General features: G+C 40.3%; 2 protein-coding genes across 3 annotated transcripts in view; one reads left to right on the forward strand and one right to left on the reverse strand.

Moving 5' to 3' along the window:
* tmem259 (transmembrane protein 259) overlaps positions 1 to 3,778 on the forward strand; it is a 23,115-nt gene extending 19,337 nt beyond the window's left edge. For both annotated transcript variants that reach the window (XM_050054136.1, XM_050054135.1), the window contains exon 12: positions 453 to 3,778. In XM_050054136.1, coding sequence (XP_049910093.1) covers positions 453 to 1,154 — 702 coding nt within the window. In that variant the 3' untranslated portion in view covers positions 1,155 to 3,778. The remainder of the gene's footprint in view (positions 1 to 452) is intronic.
* A 7,289-nt stretch (positions 3,779 to 11,067) lies between these two features.
* The window catches only part of grin3bb (glutamate receptor, ionotropic, N-methyl-D-aspartate 3Bb), a 176,221-nt gene continuing 166,861 nt past the window's right edge, over positions 11,068 to 20,427 (reverse strand). Inside the window, exons 5-10 of the mRNA XM_050054121.1 lie at positions 20,045 to 20,160; positions 16,536 to 16,687; positions 14,515 to 14,679; positions 14,082 to 14,149; positions 11,429 to 12,034; positions 11,068 to 11,269 (exon numbers count right to left, since the gene is read on the reverse strand). Coding sequence (XP_049910078.1) covers positions 11,068 to 11,269; positions 11,429 to 12,034; positions 14,082 to 14,149; positions 14,515 to 14,679; positions 16,536 to 16,687; positions 20,045 to 20,160 — 1,309 coding nt within the window. The remainder of the gene's footprint in view (positions 11,270 to 11,428; positions 12,035 to 14,081; positions 14,150 to 14,514; positions 14,680 to 16,535; positions 16,688 to 20,044; positions 20,161 to 20,427) is intronic.

The following is a 20,427-nucleotide window of genomic DNA, read 5'->3' on the forward strand; positions in this document are numbered from 1 at the left end:
TCCAGGTGCTCCAGCTTCCTCCAACAGTCCAAAGACATGCAGGTTAATTGGTGACACTAAATTGTCCGTAGGTGTGAATGTGAGTGTGAATGGTTGTCTGTCTCTATGTGTCAGTCCTGTGTTAGTCTGGTTACCTGTCCAGGTGAACCCTGCCTCTCACCCACTGTCAGCTGGGATAGGCTCCGCCGCCCTGTGAACAGGATAAGCGGTTCCAGATAATGAACGAAAACATCAGATTGTTGTGTAATTTTTTTCCCATGACACATTTTCAGTACTTGAATCAGTGTTTATTGACTCACAGAAGTTTTTAGCTGTACAGATTTTCTGTGTATGAATATCAAATGACATCACAATAAGCATAAATACCAGCGTAGGCCTTGGAGGACTGTTTCCACTGCAGGGTTTAAATGGCTTCCTGTCACTAACATTCTCCTCCTCCTCTCCTCCTTCAGCACTCCATGATCTACTTCTTCCATCATTATGAGCTTCCTGCCATCCTGCAGCAGATCCGGATTCAGGAGATGCTGCTGCAGAACCAGCAGGCGGGTCAGGCCAATCAGACGGCCCTGCAGGATAACGCCAACAACAACAACACTGCTGCTGCTGCGGCCGCGACGACTGGACCTGCCAACACCACCCAACCAGGACCCAACACCATCCAGCTGGGACCTCACACTGACCCCCAGACCACCTCCTCCTCCTCCTCCTCCTCTCCTGCATCTGCAGCAGCAGGTGGAGGGGAAGTAAGGGCGGAGCTAAACTGGGTTGCTCAGACGGCCGCCATCATCACTGAAGCTCTGTCCTCCTCCAGCCAGCCCTCTGATGGAGGAGGAGGTGTGTCTGGAGGTCAGGGGTCAGCAGGAGTGGCAGAGGTCAGTGTGGTGGCTGAGTTCTGGATGGGAGCAGCAGGAGGAGGAGCAGCAGGAGGAGGAGCAACAGGAGGAGGAGGAGCAGGAGGTGAAGATCCCAACATTGTTTCAGTTGAAATTAAAAGCACAGCAGAAGGAGCCGATCCTCAAGCCAGCCCTCCTATCAGAGGGCTTCAGGCAGAGGAGGCGGGGCCATCAGAGGCCACGCCCCCACAGACAGACTGCCCCCCCTCACAGAGTGCAGGTACAGACTGGGACTGCAGAGCAGCACAGAGCCCGTCCTGAGAGTCCAGGTGTCGTCCTGCTGACATCATCGGTACCTCAGTCTGTCAGCCAATCAGGGTGATTGATCAGTGATCGGTCCGTCACTGACCTCAGATCAGCTGAACCAATCATATTTTATTTCCTGTTTTAAACCAATGTCAGATTGATCAATCAACTGAGTGTGAGGTCAAGACAGAGCGACGCTCCTCAGATGATCAGTCACATGATCAGTCTGACGTCATCGATCCAAAGATTATTCATCTCATTAATAATCTGTCACTTATTGATTAACCAGCTGATTGTTTCAGCTACAAACGTTCAGTGTGTTGTCTGTCATTCAGGATTACAGATTACAATCAGTTGAAACTTCTCCTGGTCAGAATTCCTTCAGTGTTGATTGTTGAGGAGCTGAATTATCTTCAGAGGTCTCTTTCTCTCAGAAACACACACACCAGCTGATTATGAACACATGAATGTCTATCAAGAGTCAGTGTTTGGTTTGTCCGTTCTGGGCTACTGTAGGAACATGGCGGTGCAACATGGTGATCTCTGTAGACGAGGACCTGCTCCCTGTCGAGATATAAACAGCTCATTCACAACCATTCTGACTTTAATCTCGGATTCAGTTCAACTCGACACAGAAACTCTTCAGACTTCAGATGATTCGTTCTGTCACTCAGGATGTGACGTTTCCTGTGATGTCATCAAACATGTCGGCTGTTAAAATGTGAGATGTGTGAACAACACAAACAGTGAAACGTGTAAACTTAGAAACCACAAATGTGAAACCTCTGCAGATTCACAGCTTTAACAGATCTCGCACACACCTGTAAACATTTATGAAAATCTTTGTGTCGTTTACGCCTCAGTCACGTTTGTTGTGTCGCAGCATCACGATGTTTCAGTCCCATGTTTGTGGTGTCACGTGTCAGTTTTATTTCCTCTTTATTTTTTCTGCGTTCCTCAGAGAACTGTTAACGAGGTCCAACATCAGTGACCACGAGCACTGCTGACTCTTCCCCCTCCGTTAATAGCTCTCATAAATGTCATTTTTCCTGGGATAATAATGATGACATCATACGGCGAGGCCTCCACTGGCTCCTCCCACCATGTTTGTGATTCTCAGTTCTGTGTCTGCAGCGTTTCACAAGTCTTTTTGTTTCTGCCAGTCTGTTTCATGTCTGTGGACGTCGTTTTATTTTTACAGGCACGTGAACGCACCGTTGACCCGGTCACATGATCTCCAACTCGTCTGTAACTCGTCCGTTCAATCTGCTGCTGAGACTCAACACCGAATGAGTCACCTGATAACCAAGTCACATGTTCACACTCACTGCAGCTCCAAACGTGGATTAATCCACCGCTGAAAATAGTCCCCGTCTGTTTTTGATCAGCTGATTGATGACATCAGTGATCAATCTATTGATTAGTGTTTTTAAAGGTCTTCAGTAGGAACCAATGAGAGCTCAGAGACACAGACAGGAAGTCAGTGACATTTAGAAACACACTGGACCGATCCTTTAAATCACTCGACACATGTTGACCCCTCATGATGGACCCTGATGATCAGTTATTGATCAGCTGTGATCAATCAGCCCTGATTCTGACAGACTGAAGCACAGCCTCTGAACTGTGTTGCTTTCTGTTTCCATCAAGTTTTATTTTGAAGACAAAGACTCTGACAACAGGAAGTGGTTTTGGAGCGTCGCGGCGGTCGGACTGATCGATCAGGACTTTCTGTCAGAATGGATGCCTTATCAATAATCCTCAGACTGTCAGCAGCGGAGTGAACTGATTGATTGTGCAATATGATGCCAGCTATGTCACACTTCAGGCCCCGCCTCCTGCTAGAGGGAGTGGCCTGTCACTGTGATGCGTTCAGGGGTTGGGAGGCAGAAACTGCTGGTGCTCTCACAGTGACAGGTCTGCAGGACCGTTCAGGTGCTGCCCGTCAGCTCGTAGATGTGAGTGTCAGCTGTGTGGTGCTGCTGACCTCAGATCTGTTTCCTGCTGTTGTTACGTCACTTCCTGCAGGAAATAATCACTTCTTTTTCTTAATTCAAACATTGTTCAACAAAGTCAGAGTCAGGTCAGATCAACAACACGTAAACACACTTAAACAAACAACACGTCCAGGGGAAAGGCTCAGAGATGAATCCTCTCTCACACACACACACACACACACACAACGAAACACACACAGGATATTTATATCACAATCATGCTGACCCGTCAGACGCCAGGTCACAAGTCGTTTCAGGACAACGATCTTTTTAGAAATGTTCAGAGACTGAAGGAGTAGACAGAGAGGACAGAAGGTCGATCAGACATGTGTTTGATCAGTGATCGATTAATCTGGTATCCATGGCGACTTGAAATCTGAGTCCAACTTTGTTATTCCTGCAGCGGTCACATGATACCCTGAGCGCACCATGGACCAGCTGATGAGCTGCTCGTCTGTGAAGAAGACGGAGCCTAAGGTGTGACATCAGCGTCAGAGACAGAACCTGAACCAAACCGATTTTGGGGGAGGGGTGGGTGTTCTTGGTGCCTCTCTGCTGGATGACTGTAGCCTGAACTCATCACACAATATTTAACTGCCCAGTAAAACCAGTGCACAACAAAAACTGTTTGCACACAAACTGTGTGAGTGTGACTTCTTCCAGTCTGAGTGACAGAAAATAGTTTATCAAAAGGTAAAATGTCCGAAAATATGTCAATTTGTCGTTATAAAAGAAATTCCACTTTATTTATAAAGGTCAAAATCACAGAACAGATGAACATCATAAATGTACAGTGAGACATGGAGAGAGACAGAGAGAAGCAGGACAGACAGTGATGACAACATGTACAAGAACATTAATGTTAGTTATCATATTATAATAATAATAATTGTGGTACAATATGTTGTAAGTATAAATTAATATATGATAGTATGTGTATATATTAATATCTGATAGTATACATGTGTGACAATAGTCTTATGTGTATAATAACAGTAGAAGTATGACTAATGATAACAGCAGCAGCAGGAGGCATCTGGCAGGACCACGGCAGCAGCACAACCACACACGTCACACCATCCAGGATGAGCTGTCAAACCACCTGTGAGACTGGGACATGGGGCCGAGTTAGTGACATGATGAAAAATTATAAAAAAGAAATCATAGGGGCGTCGGTAGAGTAGTGGATAGTGCCGGCATGCCACGTACGGGGGCACTGCCTCGCTGCAGCGGCCACGGGTTCGAATCCGGCTCGCGGCCCTCTGCTGCATGTCAGTCCCCACTCTCTCTCGGTCTCCCCATTTCACTCTCTGTCCTGTCATTAAAGGCAAAAAAGCCCACAAAAAGAAAAAAGAAAAGAAAAAAGATCATACTATAGTACGTCGAAAACTAGAGCACTCGGAGAGCGCAGACCTCTGCCAAGCAGCTCGGATTTCCCGACATTTTATTATTTTATCCACTTTGCTTCAACCGATCACCAAAATTTTATCATCTGTTTCTTGTCCCATTATCAACCTTTCCTGAAAACACATTACATCAAAATCCACTCAGAACTTTTCGAGTTATTTTGCAGGCAAACAAACAAATGCCGGCGAAAACATAACCTTCTTGGTGGAGGTAAAAAGTGATAAACATGTCATAGTATAGTATGTCAAAAAAGATAATAAAAAGGTCATGGTATAGTATGGCGAAAAATAGTGATAAAATCGTCATAGTATAGTATGACGAAAAATAGTGATAAAAACATAGTATAGTATAATGAAAAATAGTGATAAAAACTTCATAGTATAGTATGGCGAAAAATAGTGATAAAAACATCATAGTATAGTATAACGAAAAATAGTGATAAAAACATAGTATAGTATAACGAAAAATAGTGATAAAAACGTCATAGTATAGTATGACGAAAAATAGTGATAAAATCGTCATAGTATAGTATGACGAAAAGGTAATAAAACCATCATAGTATAGTATAGCGAAAAATGATGAAAACGTCATAGTATAGTATGGCAAAAAATAGTGACAAATACATCATAGTATAGTATGGTGAAAAATAGTGATAAAAACATCATAGTATAGTATGACGAAAAATAGTGATAAAAATGTTATAGTATAGTATGACAAAAAGGTAATAAAACCATAATAGTATAGTATAGCAAAAAATAATTATAAAAACGTCATAGTATAGTATAGTATGTCGAAAAAGATAGTAAAAACGTCATAGTATAGTATGTCGAAAAAGGTAATAAAACCATCATAGCATAGTATGTCGAAAAATAGTGATGAAAACCTCATATTATAGTATGTCGAAAAATAGCGATAAAAAAGTCATAGTATAGTATGTCGAAAAAATGCGATAAAAAAGTAACAGTAAAGTATGTCGAAAATTTTTAAAAAAATGTCATAGTATAGTATGTCGAAAAAAGTGATAAATGATAAACACGTCAGAGTATAGCATGTCGAAAAAAAGTGATAAACACGTCATAGTATAGTATGTCGAAAAAATGCGATAAAAAAGTCATAGTATAGTATGTTGAAAAAAGTGATAAAAACATCATCGTATAGTATGACAAAAAAAGCTTTAAACACATCATAGTATAGTTTGTCGAAAAAAAGTGATAACGTCATCGTATAGTATGTCAAAAAAAGTGATAAACACGTCAGTATAGTCTGACGAAAAAAATTGATGAACACGTCATAGTATAGTCTGTCGAAAAAAATTGATAAACACGTCATAGTATAGTATGTCGAAAAAAGTGATAAAAACGTCATCGCATAGTATGTCAAAAAAATGCGATAAAAAAGTCATAGTATAGTATGTCGAAAAAATGCGATAAGAAAGTAATAGTATAGTTTGTCGAAAAAAAGTGATAACGTCATCGCATAGTATGTCAAAAAAAGTGATAAACACGTCAGTATAGTCTGACGAAAAAAATTGATAAACACGTCATAGTATAGTATGTCGACAAATGTGATAAAAACGTCAGTATAGTATGTCGAAAAAAGTGATAAAAACGTCATGGTATAGTATGTCGAAAAAAGTGATGAACACGTTATCGTATAGCATGTCAAAAAAAGCTTTAAAAACGTCATAGTATAGTATGTTGAAAGAAGTGTTTCAAAACATCATAGTATAGTATGCCGAAAAAAGTGATAAAAACGTCATAGTATAGTATGTCGAAAGAAAGTGATAAAAACGTCATCGCATAGTATGTCAAAAAAAGCTTTAAACACGTCATAGTATAGTTTGTCGAGAAAAAAAGTGATAAAAAAGTCATAGTATAGTATGTCGAAAAAATGTGATAAAAAAGTAATAGTATAGTATGTCGAAAAAAGTGATAAAAATGTCATGGTATAGTATGTCGAAAACGCGATAAAAATGTCATGGTATAGTATGTCGACAAATGCGATAAAAACGTCATATGTCGAAAAAAATCGACAAAAGCGTCATAGTATAGTATGTCGAAAAAAGTGATAAAAACGTCATAGTATAGTATATCAAAAAAAGTGATAAAAACGTCATGGTATAGTATGTCGAAAGAAAGTGATAAAAACGTCATAGGATGTGAAAAGAAGTGATAAACACGTCATAGTATACTATGTCTAAAAAATGCGATGAAGTCATAGTATAGTATGTCGAAAAAGTGATAAAAACGTCATAGTATAGTATGTTGAAAAAAGTTTTAAAAACGTCACAGTATAGTATGTCGAAATAATTGAAAAAAATATCATAGTATAGTACGTCGAAAAAAGTGATGAACACGTCATAGTATAGCATGTCGAAAAAAAGTCATAGTATAGTATGCTGAAAAAAGTGATAAAAACGTCATCGTATAGTATTTCAAAAAAGTGATAAACACGTCAGTATAGTCTGTCGAACAAAATTGATAAACACGTCAAAATATAGNTATAGCATGTCGAAAAAATCGACAAAGACGTCATAGTGTAGTATGTCGAAAAAAGTGATAAAAACGTCCAAGTATAGTATGTCGAAAAATGCAATAAAAACGTCATGGTATAGTATGTCAAAAAAAGTGATAAACACGTCATCGTATAGCATGTCAAAAACAGTTTTAAACATGTCATAGTATAGTATGTCGAAAAAGTGATAAAAACGTCATAGTATAGTATGTCGAAAAAAGTTTTAAACACGTCATAGTATAGTATGTTGAAAAAAGTTTTAAACACGTCATAGTATAGTATGTCGAAATAATTGAAGTTTTAAACACGTCATAGTATAGTATGTCGAAATAATTGAAAAAAATATAGTATAGTATGTCGAAAAAATGCGATAACGTCATGTCAAAAAAATACGACAAAAACCTCATACTATAGTATGATGAAAAAAGTGATAAAAACGTCATAGTATAGTATGTTGAAAAAAGTGATAAAAACGTCATCGTATAGTATGTCAAAAAAAGTGATAAAAACGTCATAGTATAGTATGTTAAAAAACAGTGATAAACACGTCAGTATAGTCTGTCGAAAAAAAATGATAAACATCATAGTATAGTCTATCGAAAAAAATTGATAAAGACGTTATAGTATAGTTTGTCGAAAAAATGCGATAAAAAAGTCATAGTATAGTATGTCGAAAAAGTGAGAAAAACGTCATGGAATAGTATGTCGAAAAAAGTGATAAAGACGTCATCGTATAGCATGTCAAAAAAAGTGTTAAACACGTCATAGTATAGTCTGTCGAAAAAAATTGATAAACACGTCATAGTATAGTATTTTGAAAGGAGTGTTTAAAAACCTCATAGTATAGTATGTTGAAAAAAGTGATAAAAACGTCATAGGATAGTATGTCGAAAAAAGTGATAAAAACGTCATAGGACAGTATGTCGAAAAAAGTGATAAAAACGTCATAGGATAGTATGTCGAAAAAGTGATAAAAACGTCATAGTATAGTATGTTGAAAAAAAGTGATAAACATGTCATAGTATAGTATTTTGAAAGGAGTGTTTAAAAACCTCATAGTATAATAGTATTTTGAAAGGAGTGTTTAAAAACCTCATAGTATAGTATGTCGAAAAAAGTGATAAAAACGTCATAGGACAGTATGTCGAAAAAAGTGATAAAAACGTCATAGGATAGTATGTCGAAAAAGTGATAAAAACGTCATAGTATAGTATGTTGAAAAAATGCAATAAAAACGTCATATGTCGAAAAAATCGACAAAGGCGTCATAGTGTAGTATGTCGAAAAAAGCGATAAAAACGTCCAAGTATAGTATGTCGAAAAATGCGATAAAAACGTCAACTGTTGAAAAAATACGACAAAAACGTCATAGTATAGTATGTCGAAAAAGCGATAAAAACGTCATGGTATAGTATGTCGAAAAAAGTGATAAACACGTCATCGTATAGCATGTCAAAAAAAGTTTTAAACATGTCATAGTATAGTATGTTGAAAGAAGTGTTTAAAAACATCACAGTATAGTATGCCGAAAAAAGTGATAAAAATGTCACAGTATAGTGTGTCGAAAAAAGTGATGAAAACCTCATATGTCGAAAAAATGCGATGAAAACGTCATGGTATAGTATGTCAATAAAAGTGTTAAACATGTCATAGTATAGCATGTTGAAAGAAGTGTTTAAAAACATCATTGTATAGTATGTCGAAAAAAGTGATAAAAACGTCATAGTGTAGCATGTCGAAAAAAGTGATAAAAACGTCAAAGTATAGTATGTCGAAAAATGCGATAAAAACGTCATATATCGAAAAAACAATCGACAAAAGCGTCATAGTATAGTATGTAGAAAATGTGACAAAAACGTCGAAGTATAGTATGTCGAAAAATGCGATAAAAAACGTCAAATGTTGAAAAAATACGACACAAACCTCATAGTATAGTATGTCGAAAAAATGCGATAAAAACGTCATATGTCGAAAAAATGCGACAAAAACATCATAGAATAGCATGTCAAAAAAAAGTCTTAAACACGTCATAGTATAGTATGTCGAAAAAAGTCTTTCAAAACATAGTATAGCATGTTGAAAAAACGTGATAAACACGTCATAATATAGCATGACAAAAAAGTTTTAAACAGGTCATAGTATCAGTCTCTGTAGCAGAATTTGATGGTCAATAGTGTCAAACGCCGCACTAAGATCTAATAAAACAAGTACAGAGACAAGTCCTTTGTCTGAAGCAATCAGAAGGTCATTTGTAATTTTAACTAGTGCTGTCTCAGTGCTATGATGCACTCTAAATCCTGACTGAAATTCCTCAAATAAATTATTATCATGGAGAAAATCACACAGCTGGTCTGCGACTACTNTGTGTTTGAGGTTAGATAGGTACTATCTGAGGACAGGAGGTCATGAATTTTGCCTCTAACAGTTAGAATTTTGTCATTAAAAAAGCTCATTAAATCATCATTTTTAAGGTTCCTTAATGACAGAGAATCTGAGGAGTTGGTTTAGTTAACTTTAATCTTTCTCATACAACATAAAGTGATGTCACTTTTCTCTACATGAAGAAATTATTGCATCGACAGTGACTCTTCTGTTGAACGCGGATCTGCAGAGTCGGCAGTTTTTTAATCCTTTAAGGTTCTCGTCAGTTCTCTGATGTTTGTTGGTGAGCAGAGCCACCGCACTGCTGCGTTCAGCCTCATAGGAAGTCCTGTTTCTACATCACCAGAGTCACAAATGTTCCTGAAGCCACGCCCACGCGTCAGCGTCACAGCGGCCATTTTAAACAGTCTGAGGAGGAAACGGAGTGAAGACACAGGAACAGGACCAAACAGCTGCTTTAATGATGCAGGAATGAATTTAAACCTTTTTGTTTTCTTACCAAATATATAAAAATATGCCTCTGACTTCTCTCAGGACTTTTTTTTAACAATATTTCTGTTGTTATCAAATGTGTTGACAAAACGAATCTGATGGTGGTGAAAAGGAAAAGAGTTACATATGGTGTCCATCAGGGCTCTATTCAGGGTCCTTTGCTGTTCTGGGTATACATCAAGGTTTTGTAAATGTTAGTAAAATGACATCTTCACTGTCTGACTTCCTGTTTGTGGCCCTGAGAATCTGACTAATTACAAAACAAGAACCCCCTAAAATCTCCTTTACTAGCCCTTAAATTAACCCTGAAAAAATAATACAATAATTACAACTAATTTAAGGGCTTCATGACTTTTCCAAAGGATTTAAGTTAAAAAGTTTCAGCTGATTTTATTTTAATTATTCCTCAGTCACATATTTAACAGGTTCACAGGATCAAATCAGACTTTTAAAATGTTTTTTTTTTTATTTACATGTGAACATTACAGATAAACTTGAACTGATTTATGATGATACATAATATACTGCTCCGTATAAATGGTCCAAGTAAAATTAACCTTTGTTTTTTTTTTAAGCTTTGAACTGAAGGATGAATTTTATCAGATTTTTTTGTGAAAAGTTTTTACCCTTAAATTTTAAATTAACCTAAATACTGAACTCTGAGGTGAAACCCTGACTTTACACCTCATCTGAATAGTTAATGTCATTGAGGGAAGAATTAGAGGAAGTACGTCATTTTATTTTGTAAACTTAAAAAAAACACAAAAAAAAACCCTTACCCGTATGCATCGAATGGTATCATTAAAAACCTCATCCTCTGACTGATCTGTTAAACCTGGTAAATATCGTACATGTGACATCAGTTTGGATTCATCGTATAGTCACATTTATTTATTAACCGTACAAACTCTCAGTTTGCCTGTAGGACGCCATGGAGACCATCAGTCTGTCACTTCCTGTGGAACATCAACAACAGATTCTGTGACAGTGAAGTCTTGAAAAACTGTCTGAAACTACGACGTCACTGACCCAGATCTGTCCACTTAGGTTCAACTTTGGCATTTCATAATAAAATCCTTTCAGTAGTTCAAAATGGCCGCCGTGTAAAGAGGGTCATGTGACCTGTGCAGAGAGCATCACCTCCTCTGATTGGTCAGTCTGCTGTGGAGAGGCCGGACTTTGGACAGGACTTTGTGGGGCGGGTCCGTCATGGTCGTCACACACTTTGTGTTGGCAGGGAAAGGTGTTACCGGGACGACAGTGGATGGGGTGTTGGTTGGGGCAGCGGTGGAGGAGGCGTTGGGCAGGGCACTGGATGAGGTGGTGGTGGGTGGAGCACTTGGTGAGATATCAGAGGATGAGCCGTTAGTTGGGGCGATGTTGGATGGGGCGTTGGATAAGGTGATATTGGATGGGGCGTTGGTTGAGGCGGTGTTGGGTGGAGCTCCTGTCGTCGGTGTTGTGGTGGTGGTTGTTGTTGTTGTGCTAACTGCAGACTGGTTGTTGGTCACAGCGGCAGCAGGTTTGGTCAGAGTGGTCTGAATCTCCGCCCTCCTGGCTAAAGCTGTCCTCAACCTCTCCCTCATCTGTTCGATCTCCTCCTGCAGCTCCTGCAGCTCGCCAGGCCTGGGGGGGACCACGGCTACAGGGGGCGGGGCCGCGGCTGGGGATGGGGCCGCCGCTGCAGGAGTGGGGGCTACAGCGGCAGGTGGAGGTGCAGAGGTTTTGGGTTTGGCGAAGGAGGAAGCAGAAGAGGACGATGATGAGGGCAGGGAGAGCACCAGACTGGCCAGTGACGCTGCTGGTCCTCCGTTCTCACACAGTTTGCTGTTTGGCCCTGCCTTCGGCTTGGCTGGTCCCTCCCCCTCAGGCTTGGCCCAGCCTCCTTTGGCTTCAGAAGTGGCGATGCGGGCAAGCAGGCGGCGGGTGTTGAGGGTCTCCAGGTTGAAGTGGACTCGTTTGAAGTCTCGTGCATCTTTAGGAATGGCAGCCGTGGCAGCGGTGGCAGCTTCCTTAATGGCCTCATTGTTCCACTTGGCGGAGGCTCCGGGGCGCGGCGGGGCGGGGGGGCCGGTGGTGGGCTGAGGCTTCTGCAGGTTACAGCTGAACGGAAACAGAGAAAGATGATGTTTAACAGAACCGTGTGATCCAGTCAGAAGCTCTGGAACATGTGGACGATGACATCATCACCTGTTTAGTCTCGAATCTGACATCTGAACACACTGAGGTTCTAATTTACATGTTTACATTAAAACGATTCTCCTAGGGGCGTCGGTGGTTTAGTGGTAGAGCAGGCGCCCCATGTACAAGGCTATTGCCGCAGCGGCCCGGGTTTGACTCCAGCCTGTGGCCCTTTGCTGCATGTCTCTCCCTCTCTCTCTCTCTCCCTTTGACACTTCACTATCCTATCAATTAAAGGCAAAAAATGCTCATAAAAATATCTTTAACAAAAAAAAAGATTCTCCTGTGACATCACTGATGACATCACCCCAGTGTTAATTTTGTCAACTAAAACTTAAACGAAAACTTTTTGTTGACGACCCTTTATTCCGTGACTAATTTGTGATGAGAACGTAAATTTAATAAGTACTGACAACAAAAACTAAAAGGAAATCTGTTCATTATGAAGTGAAAAGTAAAAATGTGACGAAAAAGCTGACGCTGGCCAGCCGGACAGTCTGGACTACAACCATCCTCAATGCCTTGATTGTTTTCCTTTTCAACCAATTAATTATCTTAACTCAAATTCAAACTCTCAGTCTATCTTTCTGATTGGATGACCGCCCTCCTCGTGGTGGCGGTGCACGTCCAGTTTTGCCACACAGAAGCCTTGGCTCCACAGCGGGAAGCCGGGAACAACAACGCCTGTAAAACTCTGTAAAAGTACATACATACATTTTCATTTCCAAATATTTATTTGAAAACGAAACCATTCATACGGTCAATAAAAAAACATTTTGTTAATAATAAAAAATGAATGTAATCTCAACAGTGACCGCGCCAGCCGGCGGGACTGCGGCTGAACCGCACCCAATGTTCATTCATTCATGTAATCGCGTGTTCAGTGTGTGTGTGTGTCTGTGTGTCTGTGTGTGTGTGTGTGTGTGTGTGTGTTAGTATGTGAGAGAGGAGGAGTATCAATTAAAAAAAAAAGTTTCCACTAATTATTTCGCTGTTTATTTCTTTTATTCTTAAGTTTTTTTTTAATAAAATGCGTAATATAGCCAACAATATTATAGACCAAAAGTTAATCTAATTTATTATTGTAGAATGTATTTAGCAAATCACAACTTTCAGCTGGAGACACGGCGCAGCAGCAGCAAAAAAAAAAAAAAAGAAGGCATTATAAAAAGCCAACAAATAGTGTTATTTAATTGACATGAGACATTGGGGAGGTTGTCAGTCCTATTCTATAGCCTGTAATACTTTTATTTATTTTATCATAACTTCTCCGAAATTACTCAAAAATGCATTTTTTGTGTGCTTCTGAGCACACGGGCAGCATAAACAATGAAGTTACATATTATGGTCTGGCAGACGGTGCAGCGCTTGGAGGGGCGCTGTAATCCTGGCGGTCCTAGTGTTAACAAACACTGAATTAAAATGGGCATATGATTCAATGTGTTGGCTAGGTTTTGATGCCCTTGTAAGAAAATAGTAAATTAAAATGGGCTCAACAGTTAAGCTGTTGGAGAGGACTGGAGCTTTATTCTTGGAGGTTGTGAGTCATTTGTTATACAAATATACAGAAAATAAACAAGAACCTGTGAAGGACATGATTATGTATTGCACTTTTTCTGACAAGCCTTAGACATTCATTTTTATTATACAAGAGTAATACGGTACAATCTTAGTTTAAATGACTGAACACACAGTTAAAGGTATGCTTACAATGGAGTTTTTACTACCATGACAAACATCCTTTTGCAAAATCTATTACAGTATAACAAAACTGTCAAATTACGTCAAAAGACTAAAATGAGACTAAAACTAAAACTGATTTCCACTGACTAACTTTTAACTAAAACAAAACAAAACCAAAAGACTAAAATTTGACTTTAACTAAATTCAGTCTTTGGTGAGTGACTAAGACTAAAATGAAATTAAAAATTCTTGTCAAAATTAACACTGCATCACCCACAAGACAAACCTTTTCTCTTTCTCGGCTCGCTGTTTCTTCACATCTTCGTACGTCATGTTCAGAGCTCGATGGATTTTCTGTCGGACACAGAAACACATCAGATTTCAATTCTGTCAGTGGGAACAGAAGAGACCGATAAATGAGCTGTTGGTTCTGACGTCTGGTTCCTCTGATCTGTGATCTCTGAGGCCTCGGACTGTAAACACCTCAACGCTTCCTCTGCACCCCCTTAGAACTTAGAACTTTTTAAACCCCCTTAACACTTTCTCTTAACCTCCTGACAGCCCACCAGAACTCCTTAAACTTCTCGGAACTTCTTCTGCACCTCCTTAGCACCCATCAGAACCTCCTTGAGTTCCTCTGTAGAACTGACACTGACCTTAAAACTGGCATTTGATGGTTCTGTTGATCTGAACACACACACACACACTCTGAGTCTCACCTGTGACGTGTGCAGCCAGTACTTGAGGTTCTGTCGGCGGCGGATGTGCGGCAGGATGAGTTGGTAGAAACCGTGTTCACCTGCCAGAGTCAGCAAAGCTCCGCCCACTCCAACGCACAACAACACGAAGAGTCCTGAAAAGTGACTGATTCCCATCTGAAGAGTCTGACACAGAGGAAAAGGAGGAGGAAGAGGAAGACACCGGCTAACATTAGCTAATCATCAGTAAACACAGAGTCCAACGTTCTGCGTGGACACACTGAGATGTTGATCTGATGATGGCGACAGATGAAACGTCAGAAGATACAAACTGAATACACAGACAGATGGACAGTATCTTACATGTCAAAATAATGAGAAGATGATGAAGACATGGGCCTCTAGTTTCCCGGCACGGCGCAGGGTGGTGAACCCCGCGCAGAGCTAGTTTCAAGCAGCGCAACCCGAGGCGCGCTCAGTTTGGTAGTTTGGCAGACCGAGGTGCGCTGAGATGGGTGTGGCGGTGCAGCAGGGGGAGGTGTCGACAGATCCAGCTTGGCGCAGGGACAGTTTCGTGCCAAAAGGTTTCGCTGAAGGTGTGCTGAAAGCTCGCCAGCTGAAACCAGGTCTACTACCGTGGAGGTCTGCCCGCAGTTCCGTATATTCGGACACTATGAGCTTGGACCTCCCAGACCAAAACATCAGTTTCCTCCTGGGAGAAGTTTGGCCGTCTGACACTGCTGCTCTTTTCTGCCATGGCGAATTGAGTAAACTGTCATTACACCTTTGCGCGGCGCATTTAAGGGCGAGGAGAGGGGCTCATTTGATTGGTGTGATGTATGTAAAAACCACTCCACACCTTCTCTCCTCCCTCTTTCCGACTTGCGCAGGTAGGAGGGATGGAGGTGGGAAAGAGGAGTAGCTGCGCCAGCGCGCACGGTGTGCCAAACTTGCAAAATCCACCTGGCCACACCCGCCTCGCCCGGTCTGCGAAACTAGAGGCCATGATGTCCTCAGAGTGAATAGTGGACAGGACGTTATCATTCATCACCACCTCCACCTTCTTCACACAGATAAACAATAATAATAAATAATCAAAATAAGATTTAATGTCAGTGCAGTCACATTAGTGTTGTTCTCTCATTAAACGTGTTCTGAAGAGACAGAGACACTGTCCTCAGAATGTCTGCAGAGGGCAGCAGCTCCACACCTGAACTATATATACACATCATATAATAGACACACTACACATACGGTATATACACATATCATATAATCAATCAATCAATCAATCAATCAATCAATTTTATTTATAAAGCCCAATATCACAAATCACAATTTGCCTCACAGGGCTTTACAGCATACGACATCCCTCTGTCCTTATGACCCTCACAGCTGATCAGGAAAAACTCCCCAAAAAACCCTTTAACAGGGAAAAAAACGGTAGAAACCTCAGGAAGAGCAACTGAGGAGGGATCCCTCTTCCAGGACGGACAGACGTGCAATAGATGTCGTACACAACAGATCAGCATAATAAATGAACAGTAATCCGTACACACACTGTCTTTATATAAACTCACAGCTACACATACTGTATATATACACATCATATAATACACACTCTTGCAGTACAGTATATATACACACACACACACACACACATATATATATAAATCAAATCAGTGTTTCTAACCAGCAGGGACACAGTATAGTGAATGAATGAACAAATCAGTGAGTGAATGAATGAATGAATGAAACTTGTAGTGCTCTGAGGTGAATCATCTTTACCACCAGCGATTATCATGAATATGAGTCGTCACATCAGCAGTAGCTCATGACATGGTCAGAGTCAAATCAATAAACAACGTCAGGAGCGTGTTGAGCAGCTGACAGTTGGAGCACGGAAGCTGATCTGATCTGATGAGACCTTCATGGAGGTTTATTTACATGTTTTGTTATACAGATCATGACTGTTGTTTATCAGTAAATAAAACAGGAAATGACTGGACAACAGAACCTGTGCTGTTTCCTGTGACACTCACCTCTGTGACGGCGAACACTCTGTTCCCACATGGAACCACTTTGTACCACTTGTCGTGCAGCAGGTCCATGTAGCCCTCAGATTTATACCTGCTGATGAACTCTGAGATGTTGGAGGTCAGAGGGGAGTTCTGAGGTAGGCCGATCCCGTACCCTAAACAACAAACAATAAACAATAAACAACAAACAACAAACAACAAACAACACATACTTAAGCAATATCTCACGAGAGGGAGTGACGTTGGACTGTATATCGTCACGGCTGTAATTCAGTCATAGGCACGAGGACTGAATTACAGCTGTGACGATATACAGTCCAACGTCACGACCTCCAGTGTGATATTGCTTTTATACAACATACATATACATACATACAACAGCTTAAACAGCAATGCTGAGTAAGGAAATGTTAACAAAAGGTGATGAAATAAATTATTTAAGTATGTTATGTAGCTCCGCAAAAAAAAAAAGAAACAGTTCCCCGAGTCTGTTGCCAGGCAACGCAGCACACACGCCAGGAACTCACAAGCTGCTTTGTATTTACATTGATCTGCAGCTGTGTAACTTCGTCCAGTTCAGCTGATAAAACGTTGGCAAACCTGGATGTTGGCACGGCCGGATTCAGCTTCCTCTCTCCCTCATCCTCATCAGTACCTCATCAGATGATCATTGATAATTCCTGACCGTGTTCGCTTAGTTTTTGCTCCTCTCCAGTTTGTCAAGGTCGGCTGATGTTACACAAACACACCTGGAGGTCTGCACAGAAGAGTCCTGGCTTTCCTTTTCCTCGTCCTCTCCTGACGACCACTCATAATTTAATTCAAATGTAATTTTGGGGAAAATATCCATCTTCTTGGTGTAACGCTATAGTGTCAGTTTGTGTCAATGTAGCGAGTGTGACAGCTGGTTAATTAACGGCTGTATTTATATTTATAACACCTGTGAGCGGAGTGATTTTACTGTTACAAGTCCCAGTGATGTTATACTCTATATCAGCACTCATGGAATGCCTCTCGTCCAATCAAATTACTCGGTCGGTCGGAACTAGCAGTTGTACAATGTAACATAAACAACAAACAATAAACAACAAACAACTCACACTGTACAACCTATATCCAACCTAAACAATAAACAACGAACAATAAACAACAAACAACTCACACTGTAACCTTAACAATAAACAATAAACAACAAACAACTCATACTGTACAACCTATATCAAACCTAAACAAGGAACAATAAACAACAAACAACTCACACTGTAACCTTAACAATAAACAACAAACAACTCATACTGTACAACCTATATCAAACCTAAACAAGGAACAATAAACAACAAACAACTCACACTGTAACCTTAACAGCAAACAATAAACAACAAACAGAGAACAACAAACAACTCATATTGTAACCTAAACAACAAACAGACAACAGAAACCACAGCCCAAACAATAAACAACACATACCATAACCTAAACAATAAACAACAAACAATTAACAACAGATACTGTACCCAAACAATAAACAACAAACATTAAACAACTTATATCAAACCTAAACAACAAACAGTAAACAATAAACAAATGATTCCGTGACCGAAACAATAAAAAATTAGACAATAATCAACAGACAGACATGTAAACAATAAACAATAACACATAAATAAATGGCAGACAGTGTAACAGTAAACAACCAGTAAACAACAGACAGAACCATAATGTGATGGTAAACACTGAGGACAGTAAATAAAAACAATCAGTAATGTGAACGTGTCCACAGTCAGATTAATGGGTCTTCATTGCCCTGAGTTTTTCCTGTCAGGCTACAGTCAGCCTGACGCAGCATCGGAGGACCTGCAGGAAGAACTCAGGGCTGGAAAACACCCTGTAGTCTCCGTGGTGACGTACAGCTGACGGTGTCATTAAGACACATCAGTCAATGAAAAGGTGAGTCAATAACAACGTGTCCTCGGTCTACTTCTCCAGAGACACATCCAACGCTCCGGCTACTCTGCATGTTCCTGCTGATGACAGCGAGAACTCACCGTCAGGACCAATCAGAGAGCCAACACAGTGATCCGTTGTCAGGACGACAGAACAGAAGAATCAGCTGAGACAAGGTCTTTTTAACATTAAACTCTGTTAACAAACAGGAAACAGTTTAAACTCAGACTGAGCTGATGTCAGAATCGTGCACCGCAGCGGCAAGTTTATTAAACAGCTGAAAACATAACTGTGATTCTGAACAATACATTTTATGAGTCGAAGAACTGGACTCATCCGTCGGAGGAGAATAACGAGAAATCACACATGAAGCAGACGTTTGAACAGGAATTATTATGATTATTATTATTTTTATTAAAGACGACCCAAAGGTCTGATTCAATAAAAACCTTCATGATCAGCTGGAGGTCGCACAAAAGCACTCTTTTAAGATTTGAATCAAATGCTGTCTCATTACGACACTTTGACTTTAAAGGAGCAATTCAACATTTACAGACACAAAACTAGCTGTGCTAAGCTATGCTAACAGTTTCTCCTGCTCCCAGTCTAAGGTCTGGATCTACATCAGGTCTGTACCGGACTCTCAGACACTGATGGAGTTCATTAGGGATCCATCCTGGGGCCTCTGACGTTTTCCAGCTTCTCTTCTGTCACAGATCTGTTTTTAATCCATCAGCTAATGTAAATACATCTGTCTGTCTACCTGTCTGTCTGTCTGTCTGTCTATCTGTCTGTCTGCGTCAAATTCAGGTTCCATCTGTCCGAGACGAGTTGACCTGACAGCAGGACGTCTACAGGAAGTGACCATTACAGAGTCAACTGCAAAAAAAAAGTTCTTCGCCTGCGGACTGATTATTTCAAACATTAAAACGACGGATACTGTGGACGTTTGTCATCATATCAAAATCATATATCAGATTACACAGCACAGTGTTTCAGATCTTAAAACGTGCGTCAGTCTCACTTCAGATAATCATAGGTTGTTATGATGGATGGATCTTCAGAGTCATCCGTCCGTCCGTCCGTCGTCCGTCCGTCCGTCCCTCTGTCTGTCCCTGTATTTCTGTCTCATTTTAATATTTAATAAATCAGATGAACTCTTCTTTACAGGTGTTTAAACTGTTCATAATTCAGTAACGTCACCTGAACTCCTTCTGTTTATAGATTCTGCTGAGGCGGATGTATGATGAGTGTGTATAACTATAATGTATGTGTGTGTGTGTGCGTGTGTATACACAGTGAGATGTATGTGTGTGTGTGTGCGTGTGTATACACAGTGAGTGTGTATTTGGAGGACGGATCTCAGTGAAGCTTTAAAGTGTTTGAGCAGCTGCAGGAGACTCTTCTTGTCGTCTGATTGGTCGAAATGTCATTGATGATGAAACTTCATGAAACATATTTGAATTAAAAATCTGTACAGAGCTGACAGGAAGTGAACTCACACACACACACACACACACACACACATACACACACACACACACACACACACACACACCGCGTCTCACCTTCAATGGCAAATGGTTTCCCCACAGTTGCCAGTTTACAGTCGGCGTCGATGGAAACTTCGTAATCCAGCAGAGCTTTGTCCATGATGAAGGCGTCCAGCTGAGGAGGATCTGTCCTTCAACACACAGCAACACTGTTACTACAGCAACTACTGTCAGCAACTACAGCAACTACAGTCAGCAACCACAGCTTGCTAGCTTGGTAGCTAACGAGCTGGTGAACTAACTAGTGGAAAGATTTTCTATGAAGGAAGGAAGGAAGTTAAGAATCAATCAATCAATCAATCAATCAATCAATCAATTTTATTTATAAAGCCCAATATCACAAATCGCAATTTGCCTCACAGGGCTTTACAGCATACGACATCCCTCTGTCCTTATGA

This window comes from Epinephelus moara, chromosome 10 (assembly GCF_006386435.1).
Source record: "Epinephelus moara isolate mb chromosome 10, YSFRI_EMoa_1.0, whole genome shotgun sequence".
Lineage (NCBI taxonomy): Eukaryota > Metazoa > Chordata > Actinopteri > Perciformes > Serranidae > Epinephelus > Epinephelus moara.